The sequence below is a fragment of the Rutidosis leptorrhynchoides genome, chromosome 2 (assembly GCF_046630445.1).
Source record: "Rutidosis leptorrhynchoides isolate AG116_Rl617_1_P2 chromosome 2, CSIRO_AGI_Rlap_v1, whole genome shotgun sequence".
In the NCBI taxonomy this organism is placed as follows: domain Eukaryota; kingdom Viridiplantae; phylum Streptophyta; class Magnoliopsida; order Asterales; family Asteraceae; genus Rutidosis; species Rutidosis leptorrhynchoides.
In genome coordinates this window covers 22060771-22078686 of record NC_092334.1, presented here as the reverse complement: position 1 = coordinate 22078686, position 17916 = coordinate 22060771, and the positions used below count along the sequence as shown (strand labels likewise).

General features: G+C 34.2%; 1 protein-coding gene across 3 annotated transcripts; it reads left to right on the top strand.

The window, feature by feature from the left end:
* The first annotated feature begins 11542 nt into the window (after positions 1-11542).
* Positions 11543-17844, top strand: LOC139890623 (probable cyclic nucleotide-gated ion channel 5). Of its 3 annotated transcripts, XM_071873521.1 has the most exons (8): positions 11543-11732; positions 12796-12882; positions 13444-14017; positions 14763-14975; positions 15441-15742; positions 15989-16100; positions 16398-16634; positions 16892-17844. In XM_071873521.1, the coding sequence occupies exons 2-8, from the start codon at positions 12824-12826 to the stop codon at positions 17573-17575; spliced, it is 2181 nt and encodes a 726-aa protein (XP_071729622.1). In that variant the 5' UTR covers positions 11543-11732; positions 12796-12823; the 3' UTR covers positions 17576-17844. The 3 variants fall into 3 exon arrangements, with proteins under 3 accessions (XP_071729622.1, XP_071729624.1, XP_071729623.1); XM_071873523.1 differs by lacking the exon at positions 12796-12882; XM_071873522.1 differs by lacking the exon at positions 11543-11732 and having other exon boundaries at positions 12090-12882.
* Positions 17845-17916: the final 72 nt, after the last annotated feature.

Genomic DNA, 17916 nt, shown 5'->3' with positions numbered 1-17916 from the left:
TTTGACTATGAATGGTCCAGACCATCTTGATTTCAATTTTCCAGGAAACAGCTTGAATCGTGAATTGAAAAGAAGAACTCTGTCTCCTTCTTTAAATTCTTTTGAACTTCTGATTCTTTTATCGTGCCATTTCTTCGTTCTTTCTTTATAGATTAACGAATTTTCGTATGCTTCATGTCTTAATTCTTCTAATTCGTTTAGTTGACTTAATCGTAGACGTCCGGCTTCATGTAAATCAAGATTACATGTTTTCAAAGCCCAAAATGCTTTGTGTTCAATTTCTACTGGAAGATGACATGCTTTTCCATAAACAAGTCTAAAAGGTGTGGTTCCAATTGGAGTTTTGTAGGCTGTTCTAAAAGCCCAGAGTGCATCCTCCAATTTAACGGACCATTCCTTCGGATTTGATCCTACGGTTTTCTCTAGAATACGTTTTAAAGCTCGGTTGGTATTTTCAACTTGTCCACTTGTTTGTGGATGATATGCGGTGGAGATTTTATGAGTTACTCCATATCTTTTAAGAACTTTCTCAAGTTGATTATTACAGAAATGAGTACCCCGATCACTTATTAAAGCTTTCGGTGTTCCAAACCTTGCAAAAAGACGTTTTAAAAAGTTGACTACAACTCGTGCATCGTTAGTTGGGAGAGCTTGTGCTTCCACCCATTTAGATACATAATCAATGGCTACGAGTATATATAGATTATTATGAGATTTTGGAAATGGACCCATAAAGTCAATACCCCAAATGTCAAATACTTCACATACTTGGATGATATTTTGTGGCATTTCATCACGTTGACTTATTTTTCCGGCCCTTTGACAAGCATCACAGGATTTGCAAAGAAGGTGTGCGTCTTTGTAAATTGTAGGCCAATAGAATCCAGCTTCATAAACTTTTCTTGCTGTTAGTTGAGGCCCATAATGCCCTCCTGTTGGTCCTGTGTGACAATGGTTTAATATTTTACTAGCTTCATCTCCAAATACACATCGGCGTATTATTCCATCGGGGCAACTTTTAAACAGATGTGGATCTTCCCAAAAATAGTGTTTTATATCACTGAAGAATTTCTTTCGTCTTTGGTACGATAATCCTTTTTCAAGGAATCCACAAACTAAGTAGTTTGCATAGTCTGCAAACCATGGGATTTCTTTATAATCTATTTTCAATAGATATTCATCAGGAAAGTTGTCTTTTATGGCTGATTCATTTAGAACTTCTAAATCGGGATTTTCAAGACGAGAAAGATGATCAGCGGCGAGATTTTCTGCTCCTCTTTTATCTCGGATTTCAATATCAAACTCTTGTAAGAGTAAGATCCAACGGATTAATATTGGTTTAGCATCTTGTTTTGAAAATAGGTATCTAAGAGCAGAATGGTCGGTATAGACCACCGTTTTTGCTAGAACGAGATATGATCGAAATTTGTCAAAAGCAAAGACAATAGCAAGGAGTTCTTTTTCAGTAGTTGTATAGTTCGTTTGTGCTCCTTGTAATGTCTTACTAGCATAATATATAGGTTGAAATCGTTTTTCAATCCTTTGTCCTAAAACGGCTCCCATTGCAAAATCACTTGCATCGCACATTAGTTCAAATGGTAGATTCCAATTTGGTGTTATCATGATCGGCGCATTAGTGAGTTTCTCTTTAAGAATATTAAAATATTTGATACACTCATCTGAAAAGATGAATGGCGCATCCTTTTCTAGGAGTTTATTCATAGGAGTGGCAATTTTAGAAAAATCTTTTATGAAACGTCGGTAAAAACCGGCATGCCCTAGAAAACTCCTAACTCCTCTAACATTGGTGGGATGTGGAAGTTTAGCAATTACATCTACTTAAGCTCTATCCACTTCAATTCCTTCTTTTGAAATTTTATGTCCAAGAACGATGCCTTCTTTAACCATGAAATGGCATTTCTCCCAATTAAGAACTAGATTTGATTGTTCACATCTAATTAGAATTCGTTCCAGATTAACTATACATGATTTAAATGTATCACCGAAGACTGAAAAGTCATCCATGAATACTTCCATGCATTCTTCTATCATGTCGTGAAAAATCGCCATCATACACCTTTGAAAGGTTGCAGGGGCGTTACAAAGTCCAAATGGCATGCGTTTGTAAGCAAAAGTACCATAAGGGCACGTGAATGTGGTTTTCTCTTGATCTTCGGGTGCTATTGGAATTTGAAAATATCCGGAAAATCCATCTAGAAAACAATAGTAACTATTTCTGGCTAATCTTTCCAACATTTGATCTATGAAAGGTAAGGGAAAGTGATCTTTTCTGGTGCCGTCATTTAATTTTCTATAATCAATACACACACGCCATCCTGTTACAGTTCTAGTAGGAATAAGCTCATTTTTCTCATTTGTAATGACAGTCATGCCACCCTTCTTAGGCACGCATTGAACTGGACTTACCCATGGACTATCAGAGATTGGATAAATTAGACCTGCATCTAGCAGTTTAATAATCTCTTTCTTAACTACATCTTGCATATTAGGATTTAGTCTTCGTTGGCGTTGCACATACGTTTTATGACCTTCTTCCATAAGGATTTTATGTGTGCAATACGAAGGACTTATTCCTTTAATATCATGAATCTTCCATGCAATGGCTGGTTTATGAGCTTTTAACACAGAAATGAGTTGTGATTTCTCATTTTCAGTAAGAGAAGATGATATTATTACAGGTAATTCAGATTCACCATGTAAATAAGCGTATTCCAAATGGTTTGGAAGTGGCTTTAACTCTAATTTCGGAGGTTCTTCTATCGATGATTTGTATCGATATCTGTCTTCTTCTTTTAGCATTTGAATTTCTTCTGTTGTTGGTTCATATCCATTAGCTATTAGTGTAGCTAACATTTCAGCTTCATCAATTGGTTCATTACCTTCTCCTAAAGAACATTCTCCTGTTCCTTGTAATTCTGGAAATTCTTCGAATAATTCTGCATGTGCATCTATAGTTTGAATATAATAACATGTATCATCTGCAGATTGTGGTTGTTGCATTGCTCTATCAACTGAAAAGGTAACACTCTCATCCTCTATACTTAGGGTCAGTTTCTTACCGAACACGTCTATCATTGCTTTAGCCGTGTTTAAGAATGGTCTTCCTAATATGAGAGGAACTTGAGAATCTTCTTCCATGTCCAGAACAACAAAATCTACTGGAAATACTAAAGTACCAACTTTAACTAGCATGTTCTCCATTATCCCTCTAGGATATTTTATTGATCTATCGGCTAGTTGTATGCTTATTCTGGTTGGTTTCAATTCTCCAAGGTCTAGTTTAGCGTATAGTGAATACGGCATTAGATTTATACTAGCACCTAAGTCTGCCAATGCTTCTATTGAACTAAGACTACCCAGAAAATATGGAATTGTGAAACTTCCTGGATCAGATAATTTTTCTGGTATCTTATTCAACAGCACTGCTGAACAATTAGCATTCATAGTAACAGCCGAGAGTTCTTCCATTTTCTTTCTATTTGAGATTAGATCTTTCAAGAATTTAGCATATCTAGGCATTCCTGAAATCACATCAATGAAAGGAAGATTTACATTTATCTGTTTAAACATATCCAAGAATTTGGATTGCTCGGCTTCAAGTTTCTCTTTCTTCATTTTACTCGGATAAGGAAGTGGTGGTTGATACGGTTTAACATAAGGTTTATCCTTAACTGTGTTATCTTCATTAACCTTTTCAACTACCGGTTCTTTTTCCTTATCTTGATCAGGTTGTGGTTCTTATGGAGTAGGAATAGTTTCATCAGAAGTTACAGGTATTTCCGGTGGTTTAAGTGTTGTACCACTTCTTGTGGTAATAGCTTTAGCTGTTTCACTCCGGGGGTTAGCATTTGTATCACTAGGTAGACTTCCCGGTTTTCTTTCACCTATTAACCTTGCTAGGTTACTCACTTCTTGTTCCAGATTTTGAATAGAAGCTTGTTGATTTCTAAATGCTTGAGCATTTTGTTCATTGGTTTGTTTCTGAGATGTGAAAAACTGCGTTTGAGTTTCAACTAGCTTCGTCATCATATCTTCTAAATTCGGCTTTTTATCATCGGTTTGTTGTGGTGGTTTGTTTTGAAAATTAGGTCTTTGCTGGTTGTAAGTATTATTGGATACTTGTTGATTGCTAGGACCTTGTTGGTTGTTGTATGGAATATTTCTGTTATAATTCTGGTTTTGATTGTAAATCGGTCTTGGCGGTTGATAATTATTCTGATAATTATTTCCAGGCCTTTGGTTTATGTATGAAATATTCTCTCTTTGTTCCATTGTTAATTCAATACTGAGACAATCTTTTGTCAAATGTGGTCCTCCACACTGCTCACAACTAATTCGTATTGAGTGAATATCCTTAGTCATCTTTTCCATTCGTCTTTCCACAACATCTATCTTTGCGGAAATGGAATCTAAGTCATGGCTAGAATCGGCTCTAGCTGCTTTAGATGATCTAACGATGTCTTTTTCTTGGTGCCACTCATGTGAGTGGGAAGCAGTATTATCAATAATTTTGTAAGCATCAGTTTCGGTTTTCTTCATAATAGAACCACCAGCTGCTATATCTATGTCTTTTCTTGTAGTGATGTCGCATCCTTGGTAGAATATTTGTACTATTTGACAGGTGTCTAAACCATGTTGCGGACATCCTCTTAACAACTTTCCATATCTTGTCCACGCCTCATATAGAGTTTCATTTGGTTTCTGTGTAAACGTAACAATTTCTGCTTGAAGTCTTACGGCTTTAGATGCAGGAAAGAATTGTTTAAGAAATTTGTCAACTAAAACGTCCCATGTATCAATCGCCCCTTCAGGTAACGATTCCAACCAATCTTTGGCTTCTCCCTTTAAAGTCCAGGGAAATAACATGAGATATATCTGTTCATCCTCCACTTCTTGGATTTTAAATAGTGTGCAGATCCTATTAAAGGTACGTAGATGTTCATTTGGATCTTCCTTCGGCGCACCACTAAATTGGCATTGATTAGTCACCATGTGTAGAATTTGTCCTTTGATTTCATAATCTGGCGCATTAATGTCTGGATGAGTAATTGCGTGACCTTGGCCAGTGCGTTTAGGTCTCATTCGGTCTTCCATACTTAAAGGTTCCAGATTCTCCATAATTGAATTTGTTGAATCGGTATCACTAGATGATTCTGATTTAATGGTTCGTTCCTCAACAATCTCTGTTTGAATGATTGGTGGCTCCGGAGGAAAGTTTAATGGTTCAGGATCTACGAACCGTTCCTGAATATTTTCCGGATTCTCAATTGTGAGGTCGGGTTCAAAAAATAGATTATCGGAAATTTGAACTGAAGTACTTGGTCTACTGGATGACGATTCTAAAGAAAAATCAACGGCGGTTATATTTACTAAATGTCTTGATCTAGTTACAGGTGGTGAACGTACAAAAGGTGGTGAACGTCTTGCTCGGTGCATTCACTGAATATCCTATTAGTTTTAAAAAGGAAAGAAAAATTATAATAAGTTATCCAATCAATAGACTTTTCTGATTTTGCCCACGTTTCGAATAGCCAAAAGATGCAGCAGAGGGGCAGGATTCGTTTGGTCTCAATATAATTGAGGACTGTTTGGCTCCAATAACCCGGTCCACGTACAAATCCAACTATTACTACGAACCAGAAAATTTTGATGTCTATCAATTTAACCACTCAAAATAAATTTTCGTAATTTTAAGAAATTTAGATAAGAAGTAGAATAAAAATCTATGTCCTAAAACTAGAATAGCGAGAAATAAGAAAGAAAAAGAGTTCGTCGAAAAAGGTCGAAAAAGAAAAATGGTTGAAAAATAAAAGGTGACGAAAAAAATAAAAGAAACTTATAAAACTTAAAAATACTTGACTAACCTAACCTTATTACTACAACTAACTTAAAATTATAATCGCAAATTGAAATTACTAATTGGAATGATAATTGATACATAGGTAAAAGTCGTCTAAAAATATTAAAGCTTACAGGAAAAACTAAATCCCAAATGGAAATAACTTAAAAAGAAACTAAAATTTAAAAAGGCGTCGCAAAATTCTAAAGTACCTAAATCTTAGTCTAAAGAAAAAGCACTTAAGGAATTCTACGGCAAAGCCTAAAAATCTAGGAGTAAAAATGACTATGGCAAAAACTAAGTTTAAAATTAAATATGAGCGAAAAAATACAAATATTACGCTACAACGATTAAAAAGGGACAAAATATAAAAATATACAAAAAGTTGTAAAAATTACAATTTTTATAAAAATATTATTTTTATATTATTTATTTAATAAAACTACTAATTTTACAATTTAATTAAACTAATTTAACTAAAATTTAAATTAAAAAAACTTAAATTAAAAATAAACTTAATTATAATAATAATAATAATTAGGGTTAATAATAATAATAATTAGTAATAATCCGTAATAAGTGCAGGATTAGGGCTTCCTGTTCGTGTGTCAGGTCCCCTCCGCGACTTGCGGTATTCAAAGCTTCAAACCCCGCGACTCGCGGGGTTCAGAAATTTAGATGACAGGTTTAATCTTCGACGCGTTTTTATTTATTTATTTATTTATTTTTTTTATATTAGTTTTATGTTTTTATATAAATAAAAGATATTTAAATAAAACTTATATTTTTATAAACTAAAATAAAAATAAAGAAACTTATAAAACTTAAATATTTAACAAAATCTTAAAAATACTTATATTTTTGTTTTTCTTTTTATATTTTCGAATATTTAAAACGTTTTTTTTTTTTTATATTAGCGTTGCGCTTCCGGCGTTTAGAAAGTTCCCCGGCAGCGGCGCCAAAAATACTTGATGTTTCACGAGGGGTATATAAAATACTTATTAATTTTAGCAGGAAATACTATTAAATACGATACATTTTTACACAAGATATTTATTTATTTAAAGAACGGATATACTTAAACCTTGCTACAACACTTATAGGCAGTGTACCTAATCGTACAGTAGTGTAGTTTTTAGTAAGTCCGGTTCGTTCCACAGGGAATCTTTTTTAAACAAAGCTCAACGCTATATTAATTCACTTTTATAAAAACACAAATATATATATATATATAAGTAATATTATTATTATAAAGGGGGGTTTTTACCGTTTAATGACCGGTTTGTCGATTTTAAAACTTTAGTCGCAGTTAAAACCAAATGTAAAATATTAAAAATGAATACAAGACTTAAATTAAAGCATAAAGTAAATAACGATAATGAAATTGCGAATAATAAAAGTGCGATAAAATAAACTTGCGATAATTAAAAAGTGCGATAATTAAAAGTGCAATTAAATACAATAATAATAAAAATGCGATATTTAGAAGTGCAATTAAATATAAAATAAAGGAAATTAAATATGAAATAAAAGAATTATGCTTATTTAAACTTCCGTAATCATGATGTTTGACGTGTTGATTTTTGTTTTATGCCCATGGGTTAATTGTCCTTTGTCCTGGATTATTTAATATGTCCGTCTGGTTTTTGTCCATAACAGTCCATCAGTCATAAATATAAAGTGCGAGTGTCCTCGTCAAATTATCCTTATACCCGAAGTTAAATATTCCAACTAATTGGGGATTTAAACTGTAACAAGATTTTAATACTTTGTTTAATAATTACACCAGGATGACGACTGAGTGTAACCCAAGGTTTTAATATTTTGTTATCAATTATACCAAGTGTCCTTGTACATAATTTCACCCCTGTTTTAATTATTCTAGTGGCTATTAATCCATTCCCGTGTCCGGTTAAATGAACGATTATTCGTACATATAAATACCCCGCCCATCGTGTCCGATTGAATGTATATGGTAATTTATAGGGACGCCCAATTGTAAATCTTTATATTAACATTAACAAACTATCATTTAGTTAAACAAATATAAAGCCCATTAATAGCCCATAGTCTAATTTTCACAAGTGTCGTTCTTTTGTCCAAACCCCAATTATGGTACAAAGCCCAATTACCCAATTTTAGTAATTAGCCCAACATCATGATTACTTCGTTTTAAATAAGCATAATAATAACTTAGCTACGAGACATTAATGTAAAAAGGTTGAACATAACTTACAATGATTAAAAATAGCGTAGCGTTACACGGACAGAATTTCGACTTACACCCTTACAACATTCGCTAACATACCTTTATTATTAGAATTATAATTAAAATTAAAATATAAATTATATATATATATATTTTACGTATGAGGAGAAGAAGAAAAAAAAAGATGATATTTTACGATCAGAATGCGCGAGCTTTATAGGGGGTTTCTGAATTTGGGGCTCCGCGACTCGCGGCCTTTTTGGCCTTCAAACTCCGCGAGTCGCGGAGTTTACTTTTACAGCTCAGAGGAGTTTGGCTCTTTGTTTACCGACGGTTTAAATATAAATATAATATATTAAATAATTATAAGAATTATTTAAATATTATATTATATTTATGTGCATAGTTGACTTGTAATTTTTAGTCCGTTGCGTCGAGCGTTGAGAGTTGACTCTGGTCCCGGTTCCGGATTTTCGAACGTCCTTGCGTACAATTTAATATCTTGTACTTTGCGTTTTGAATCTTGTACTCTTGTAATTTCGAGACGTTTCTTATCAATAATTGGAACCTCTTTGATTGTCTTTTGTACTTTTGAGCTTTTTGGTCGTTTGCGTCTTCAATTCGTCGAATCTGTCTTTTGTCTTCACCTTTTATTATTTAAACGAATAGCACTTGTAAATAGAACAATTGCAACTAAAAGCTTGTCTTTCTTGAGGAATAATGCTATGAAATATATGTTCATTTTTAGCATTATCACTGGTCAAGAATGAATCACTAAAGTCCTTAAGTTCATGTGCTAGACCTTCACGATATAAGACATTCGACTCAACATCTAAGGTAGACGTTTGAGCACCTACAGAAACATTATTAGGTGTGGTCGAAGGCACTTTGAGATACCTTGAGGGAGGTTTGACAGTAGAGTTGTACTTTACTGTTATATACCTCTTCGAGGTTGACATTTCCTCAAAAAGATTTTTATCACCAAAAAGTTTGTCAAAATCAACCTGACTTAGATCAACCTCATTTGGATTTACAACTATAACCGGAATAGGTTGTCTGTATCTTTCATTTGAAAAATCAGTTTTCGATTTATCGGTAGAAACCCCAGTGGGCACCATTTTGGTCTTTAAATGGTGTTCATTATCAATTAAAGAAGGTTTAGGAATGAGTTCGACCTTTTCGCAACGTTCTATCTTGAGTCTTGTAACACAAACATCTGCCTTTGCTTCCTTAACAGATGCATTTTCTCTAATCGTTTGATCCATTGCGTCCCACAATTTCAATGTATAAACCCTGTGAAAATCTGACAATCCGAAAGATTCGCGAAATTTCGAAAAATATTCAAAGTTTGACTTATGGTCAAAGAGTTGACTTTTTGGTCAAAATCTTACTTTAAATTTGAAATCAGCGCGACAAACTGCTTAAAAATGATGTTTCGATTGAGAACAGACTTTAAATTCCGAAACAGTGTGAAAAACTGATCAAAAACGAAGTTTCGGGTAAAAACGGAGTTTAAATTTGAAACTAGTGCGAAAACTGATTAAAAATGACTATTTGGTGGCAAAAATATTAAAAACTAAAACTAGGAGTTTACAAACAAAAAAAATCTCAAAATTTGGGGTAAAGGGTGAAAAATAAACAACTTTGGAGAAATGGCAGAACACCCCCCAACTATTTTATCCAGTAGTGTTGTTTGAAAGTCAGCAGCAAATGTACACAATCAGTCCTTGTGAAACAAAACTTTTTTCCCAGACAGTCCCCTATATTTTAACTGACAGCCCCTATATTTAACGGAATCCTTTCACCCTCAGTCCTTTTTCGTTAAAAAATTGACGAGAATCCTTCTTCTTCGTTAAATATTGCTGAAATTTTTTTTATTCTATGAAACCGTACGGATGCATGATACGGATGCTTGTATCCGTCCGGTTACGTCCTTAAACCGTACGGATTGAATGTGTATCCGTGCGGTTACGTTCTAAGGTGTTTTTGGGTGATTCCGGTGGTGGTTAGCGGTGGTTTATGGTGGTCGAATGGTGAAGATGACTCAAAACACGGAATTAAGCCACGAAAAATTGTAGAAAGCTGCGGTTTATAATCCTAAACAAATCTCCATTTTCAGATTTCCCTATAAAAATCACAAAAACTAAAAACAAATCGATTTTCGTTTCAATTTTTCCAAAAAATTTTTTTCTTAAAAACACATCAAATGATCGAATTAAATCATGAAATTTTGCACGTAGTATCACTTGATGATGATGAAACTTTCTGTGTTTTTAGATTTCTTTAATTCGTCCTAAATCTTAAGAACACAAAAAAGTCAATAAAAGTCAAACTCGAGATCCAAATCGAGTTTTCTGCAAATTCAACACGAAATCAAGCTATGGATTGACGAGCCTTAGCTCTTTTGCTCTGATACCACTGTCGGTGCACGATTTGAGCTTCGATTTCGTGTTTATAAGTTGTTTTGATGATCAATCAAAGTAGTAGACATGTGTGTGCGATGGTGTCTGATGAAATTGATAAACAAACATAGATCTAAACAATAAACATGTAATATTAATCAGATGTTCGTTACAATGGATTGTAGGTGGAATCAATACCAAGATTGGATTGATTCCAAAAGCTTTCTTGAACAATTGGTGGGGATGGGGGATTGAGAGCAAACACACACAAAGGTGTTCTCTCAAAATGACTAAGGTTTTGGGGTTGGTGATTTGTGAGGTGTAACATTGTATTTATACCTCATACAATGTTACTTACAATTAATTACACAAATCACCCTTAATCGTTTAACGATCAAACCTAAATGCGTTTATTTAATTGACAGCGAAATTCGTATCTAAATTGATAGGATTTTGTCCCAACAGTTTTAGTATTAAGTGTAAGCTTATTACGCCGAGATTTGAGGTGCAGGTGGTGATGTTTAATATCATAATTTTGTCGAAATAATAAAAATATAAGTATTCATATTTAATACCAATTTATTTAAATTTAATATCGATATTTAATCATGATAACATTGAGTTATATATAAGGAATTAGTAGGATTAAAGTTACTTTTACCATTCCTAATAAGTATATTAGCCGAGCATTAAGGAATACTCACCGGCTAACGTCATGTTAGCGTCAGCATGACGTCAGTTATTTTATCCTATAGTGATTTTTTTTCTTTTAGAAAATCATTTTTCCGGCCTAGCTATTTGACTCAACGTAGTTGGCTCGAGGCCTCTACTAATTATTGTTAATTGTGATTTGTGAATATAAGAAATAAGAATAAGAATGTAGATACTTATAATTACTTATACTTATTTTATTTAAAATTAAATAAAGACTTGAGGAGGGGGTAAACTAGACTTACTTCCAAACTTCAAGGTTATATTCGACATTCTACACCGCCCACTTCCACTCCCGACAGCAACCAGCTTGGTTCAATCAGACCTCCATTACCATTTTCACATACGGAGCATATTTTTATCCTTTCCACTTTTTTATTCCACAAAATCCTAAAACATTAAGTTTCCATCTTAAACTCGTTTCAATTTATATGCATACCTAATCGCCATATATTATTAATATTTATTCATTCATCCCTACGGAACAATCTTCATCTTTCCGGTGACGGCAATGGTTTAATTCAGCAAAATACCTTCTACTTTGACTATAGTAAGTATTTATGTCCTCGATCTTTCTTTTTTTAAAGTTATTATAATTTTATATTTAATGTAATTATTTAATTTAATGCGATTGATGTTGACTGTATCTGACTTCAGTTATTACTGTTGCTTTATTGCTTTCTAGGTCAGATGTGTATGAGGTTTTAGGTTCAATCTTAGAGCCAATACTTTTTAATTTACTGAAATTAACAAATTAGGGTATAATGATAAAAAGGTTCTAGGCCTAGCTGTATTTTCGTTTCTTACAACCTTGTTGTGTATTAGATGCCGACTGTTGCCTTTCAAAAAAAAAAAAAAAAAAAAAAAAGGAGAGAAATTTTCTAATATATTATATAATTGTTATTAAGATACTGAATGTGTTGTGTTCGGTTGTGATAAATTACTAGAAGTTGTACGATTGTTATTATCGAATGCGTACGATTCTTCTGTAGTAATGAAATGTGGGTGTTCTCACTTAGTGGTTAGAATGCATTGGGAGTTAGTAATAAAGCTTCGAAACGATAGAGAGGTTACTAAATATATAATGATGATTTACGGAGTATTACTTTTGAATTTAGGAGATATAAATATAAATAATAAATATAAAATGATCTGAAAGCTCAAAGTGAAAGTTTTCTTTATTTGCAGTCTTGTAGATGACTGCCCAAGTGCCCATAATGTATTTGATGACGCTTGCATTATTGTATATCATATTTAATTGTTCCCTCTATCCTTTGAGTTAATATGTTTGCCTTAGATTTCCATTTATTTTATAAATATATCTTCATAGCCCCACTGTAATCACATACGTAATATGTTAAATGATAATTTGGTGAATGAGAGGAGGGATGCAGACAAAGCAATCTATCAGAAGATAGTGGGAGAACATCTTATGTAGAAACTAATAAACTAAAATGTACATAATAATGTATATAAATTATAAATTATGTAGTTGCAATCTATTCTTAATAAGCCCGAAAAGACAGTTGAAACAGTATGTTATGAAGTAATTGGTGGATAAGCCTTGGAAGACATCATTGCTATTGGAATTTATCTTTTTTACCATTATGCAGTTGGGATTTAATTGTTAATTTTGGAATAATGTTCGATCATGTATCAAAATCCCAATATGTCGGTGGCCAGAGGGAGAGGTTTGCAAGGTAATTCCTTTTAACTTCAATTGAATATTTTGCAGGATGGTTAACACACCAAAATGTGTTAATTTTTTTGTACAGGCTTTAAATAGCCTAAATGATTACAAAACATGTATTATTACAATACTATTTTATGTGTATGAGTAAAGCAATTTGGTAAAATGTACTGCTATAGCCATAAATCTTGCATTTTAGTCTATTTTGCTACATTTTGATAGTTTTACACATTATACATGACAGAAGTAATATGTAATATTAAATCACCCAGTTCAAAGTAAACGAGTCGAAATTACCACCTCTAATTTAACCCGACCCTTCTTATTCCCATATCACGACATGTAGATTTTACAGGTTAATAACATGTTTTATGTGTCCATGTATGTGAATTAGCTGTTAACGTGTTAATTTTATTAACATGATTCTTTTTCTTCATTTCCTGATCCCTTGCTATTCCAGTAGTACCCTATGTCCTCACAGTTAAGCTAGAATTCTATTTCTCTTTTATATATTTACATTTTAGCTTATTCACTTTATGATGCAATTAATTCCTTAACTTTGCTTTCAAAGGTTGGACGATTTGGATTCATCATCACCAGCTTCTGGATTTGCAATGAACAAATGTGGATTCGAGGGTATAAAGCGACCAACTCGTGCATCTGCTACCCCTTCTAAATCTTTCAAAAATGGAATTAGAAAAGGGTCAGAAGGACTCAAATCCATCGGTAGATCACTCGGGTTTGGGGTTTCTCGGGCTGTTTTCCCAGAAGATTTGAAAGTTTCAGAGAACAAGATCTTAGACCCACAAGATAAATTTCTACTAAAATGGAATAGTTACTTTGTTATCTCTTGTATTCTGGCTGTATCCATAGACCCACTTTTCTTTTTTCTTCCAGTTTTTGATGAATCAAAAACGTGTCTTGGTATAGACCGAAAGTTGGCAATCACAACCACCACCCTACGGACCCTTGTTGATGTATTTTATCTTATTCATATGGCTCTTCAATTTCGAACCGCCTACATTGCTCCGTCATCTCGGGTTTTTGGCCGTGGTGAACTTGTGATAGATCCTGCCCAAATTGCTAAGAGATACCTTCGCTGGTATTTTATTATTGATTTCCTTGCTGTGGTGCCCCTTCCCCAGGTTAGCTAGCATTTTATTATATCTCTCTTTAATAAATAAATATATAAAAAATTTGTGACTTCATTTCTGCTGCTGGTAGTGAGATTATTTACTCTGTTGGGTTTTATCTTATCTAGTAAAGGTGGAATGTCCTGACCCATATATTATGTATTGTGTGGTTCACATTGTGTTCTATTCCTGGAGGGACAGACTGTCAAAATAAGAGGTGGCAATCTCTGTCCGTTAACATATAAATGGGTTAAATTGTGCTTTCTTTCATTTAAAATCACTGAAAAAAATTTGCTAAAGGTAAGGGTCAAATACTCCAAATGGCTTGAACATGTCAAACAAGTTAAGAGTTGTCCGAAGTCTCATTATAATATGCACAATCTTCAAATTTTATTTTATACAAAAACTTAGTTACAGTATTATTCTAGAAGCTTACTTATTATTAATTTTTTGGTGAAAAAACGATAATACAAGTAAACGGATCCGAAGATCAACAAGAAACTTAGTTATTTGTGACCATAGTTAAAGCTGTATGTAATATAAGAAAAGATTTAGTAAATATACATAAAAGTACCTGTAGGCCGACCCAACCCGAACTGTATCAGAAATTTGACCGACACATGATTTTTTTTTTCTCAACCGATACCCTTTTTGACACGCTACACAGTCGTCCCAATTTTTCACCTCTAGTAATAAGGAATATGCATGATCATATGCGAAATTCGATTGTAGTCTAACATTATATATAATTTTGCAGATTGTCGTTTGGAGATTTTTGCAAAGGTCTAGAGGTTCAGATGTATTGGCTACAAAACAAGCTTTACTTGTTATTGTGTTACTTCAGTATGCTCCCAGATTTGCTCGAATGGTACCTTTGACATCAGAACTGAAAAGAACTGCTGGTGTATTTGTTGAAACTGCATGGGCTGGTGCTGCTTACTATTTGTTGCTGTACATGCTTGCCAGTCATGTAAGTTACCTTTTAGCATGTTAGAGGTGACAAAATGGGTGGGTTGGGTGTTAAACGGATCAAAACAGTTAACATTTCTGGTATACTGGTTGGATTCAGCCAAAGAATTTTTTCTTCACAAACTTGAATTTTTTTTTTTTTTTTTTTTTAAAAAAAAAAAAAATTGAATTATAAAGTGAATGCACATATCATATTACTACAATAACAATATAATCCAACATCTAATATAATGATTTTAAAGTTTCTATGCGTTCAAAATACACTTTGAACGATTATAACTCATTTGATCTGTTTTCTTAACGAACTTTTTATCTTTAAACGTCTGGACGTGTTAAAAATTATCACATAACTGGAATTGACCCATTAATAAGAAATTGGCGAGACTGCCTTCTTTAATTTCCACCCCTAACTGGTTAAGGTAAATGTTAAGTCATTGATTATTATTATTATTTTTTATTTTTTCAGATAGTTGGGGCCTTCTGGTATGTATTGTCTGTAGAACGTAATGATACATGTTGGCAGAGAGCTTGTAGAAAGAGCAACTATGATACAAATTTCTTGTACTGTGGAAATGACAACCTGGCCGGTTATGATAAGTGGAGCAATGTCAGCAACTCAGTTTTAACGACTGCTTGTTCCACAGATGGTGATAAACCACCATTTGATTTTGGGATTTTTGAGCAGGCTCTTTCATCGGGCATTGTCTCATCTACAAAGTTTGTGTCCAAATATTGCTACTGCTTATGGTGGGGGCTACAGAATCTGAGGTAACATAATTCCACTTCCAGTTTTTCAAAATATGTTCACTAGCTCCACTGGTAAACAATTAATAATCAATATATCGAGTGAACAATTGATGATATGGTAATAATATACTTTGAAGACTCATTTCACTTCAAGCTAATTGTTGGATTTGACTATTTTGAATAAACTGCAACCCAAATGGACCAGTACATAAGTACGTAGGCTGAGTTGCCACCTCTACTTGCTGAGACTTCTGTTTTGTTTGACAGCACTCTGGGGCAGGGGCTTCAAACCAGCACATATCCTGGAGAGTCTATATTTTCCATCGCTTTAGCGATATTCGGCCTCATCCTCTTTGCGCTGTTGATTGGCAATATGCAGGTAACGACACTACACACTATCACTTACCGGTTTACATCTTAACATGAAATAGTTTCATTGTCACCAATTTTATAGCCTCCCTAAAAAGGGGGTTAAATGAGCAGGAGGGTTTATGGGTCAGAATATAGGTATTAACTCTTGCCTTTTCTACTTGAAATTCCTCCTTTTTTTGGTAAATAAAATGCACAGTAATCACGGGCTCGTGAAACTTAATTTTTTTTATTTTTTTTCCTAAATTGGTTACATTTGTTTCAATACTGATTTGTTTTTGTGAGTTACACCGTTTATTTGTAACAGACGTATCTTCAATCTCTTACGATCCGACTTGAAGAAATGAGAATCAAGAGGCGTGACTCAGAGCAATGGATGCATCACCGGTTACTTCCACAAGATCTTCGTGAACGTGTTAGACGCTACGATCAGTACAAGTGGTTGGAAACGCGTGGAGTGGACGAGGAAAATTTGGTTCAGAATTTACCTAAGGACCTTAGAAGGGACATCAAGCGCCATCTTTGTCTCGGTTTGGTCAAAAGGGTAATTCACTTTCTGTACATAATACAGTAATACTTCAGTTATTTGGTAAAAAAAGACAAAATATCACGGATGGTCCCTGTGGTTTGTATTGAAAATCACAGGCAACACCGGTGATTCACATGCAAATCGCAAGGACCGTCCTTGATGAAAAAAAGAACAGGGACCATCAGTGTAATCCAGTACAAACCACAGGGACCATTCGTGATATTTTGCTATAAAAATAATATAGGTAAAAATATGTTCCAATGGCTTTGCAGGTTCCTTTGTTTGAGAACATGGATGAGAGGCTGCTTGACGCCATTTGTGAACGACTGAAGCCATGCTTATACACCAACAACACATACATCGTCCGAGAAGGAGATCCTGTCGACGAAATGCTCTTCATTATCCGCGGTCGCCTCGAAAGTGCAACCACTGATGGAGGAAGAAGTGGTTTCTTCAACAGCGGTTTTCTAAAAGAAGGTGACTTTTGCGGTGAGGAGCTTTTAACGTGGGCCCTTGACCCTAAATCCGGCGTTAACCTCCCATCTTCCACCAGAACCGTCAAAGCGTTGAGAGAAGTGGAGGCATTTGCGTTACCAGCCGACGAACTGAAATTTGTTGCTGGTCAATTTAGACGGCTTCACAGCAGACAAGTACAACACACTTTCCGATTTTACTCGCAACAGTGGCGGACTTGGGCGGCGTGTTTTATTCAGGCCGCTTGGCGGAGATATTCCAAGAGAAAGATACAACGAAAGAACGAGGAGGAAGCTGAATTAGCCGCACGTAAAATAGGTGGCAGTGGAACTTCCTACAGCCTTGGGGCTACTTTTTTGGCTTCAAAATTTGCGGCCAATGCTCTTCGCGGGGTCCACCGGAACCGGGAATTAAAGAGTGCTAGAGAGTTGATGAAGTTACAGAAACCTCCAGAACCAGATTTTACTGCTGATGCTGATTAGTGATTATTGGAGTTTACTAGTGTATTTTAGATTATTAGTTGATATTTATTGCAAGTTTTTTGCATCCTGTGCTTGTACATTAACAGAATCATATGTATACTTGGAATGCTTTTGTATGTTGTAAGCTACAACTAATATATGCTAATATATGCACTTAGGCTAGTATATCAGTATTATGGCTCCTATTAATTGAGTCAACAACAAGCGTCGATTTATTGACGACCTGACTGTCACTTCTAGCCTAAATTGAATGTGCATGATTTAAAGTTAATGGAAATTTGATCCTACCATTTTCATGGCGTCTCATGTTTTATTTTTTATATTTTTATTCTACTTGTTGG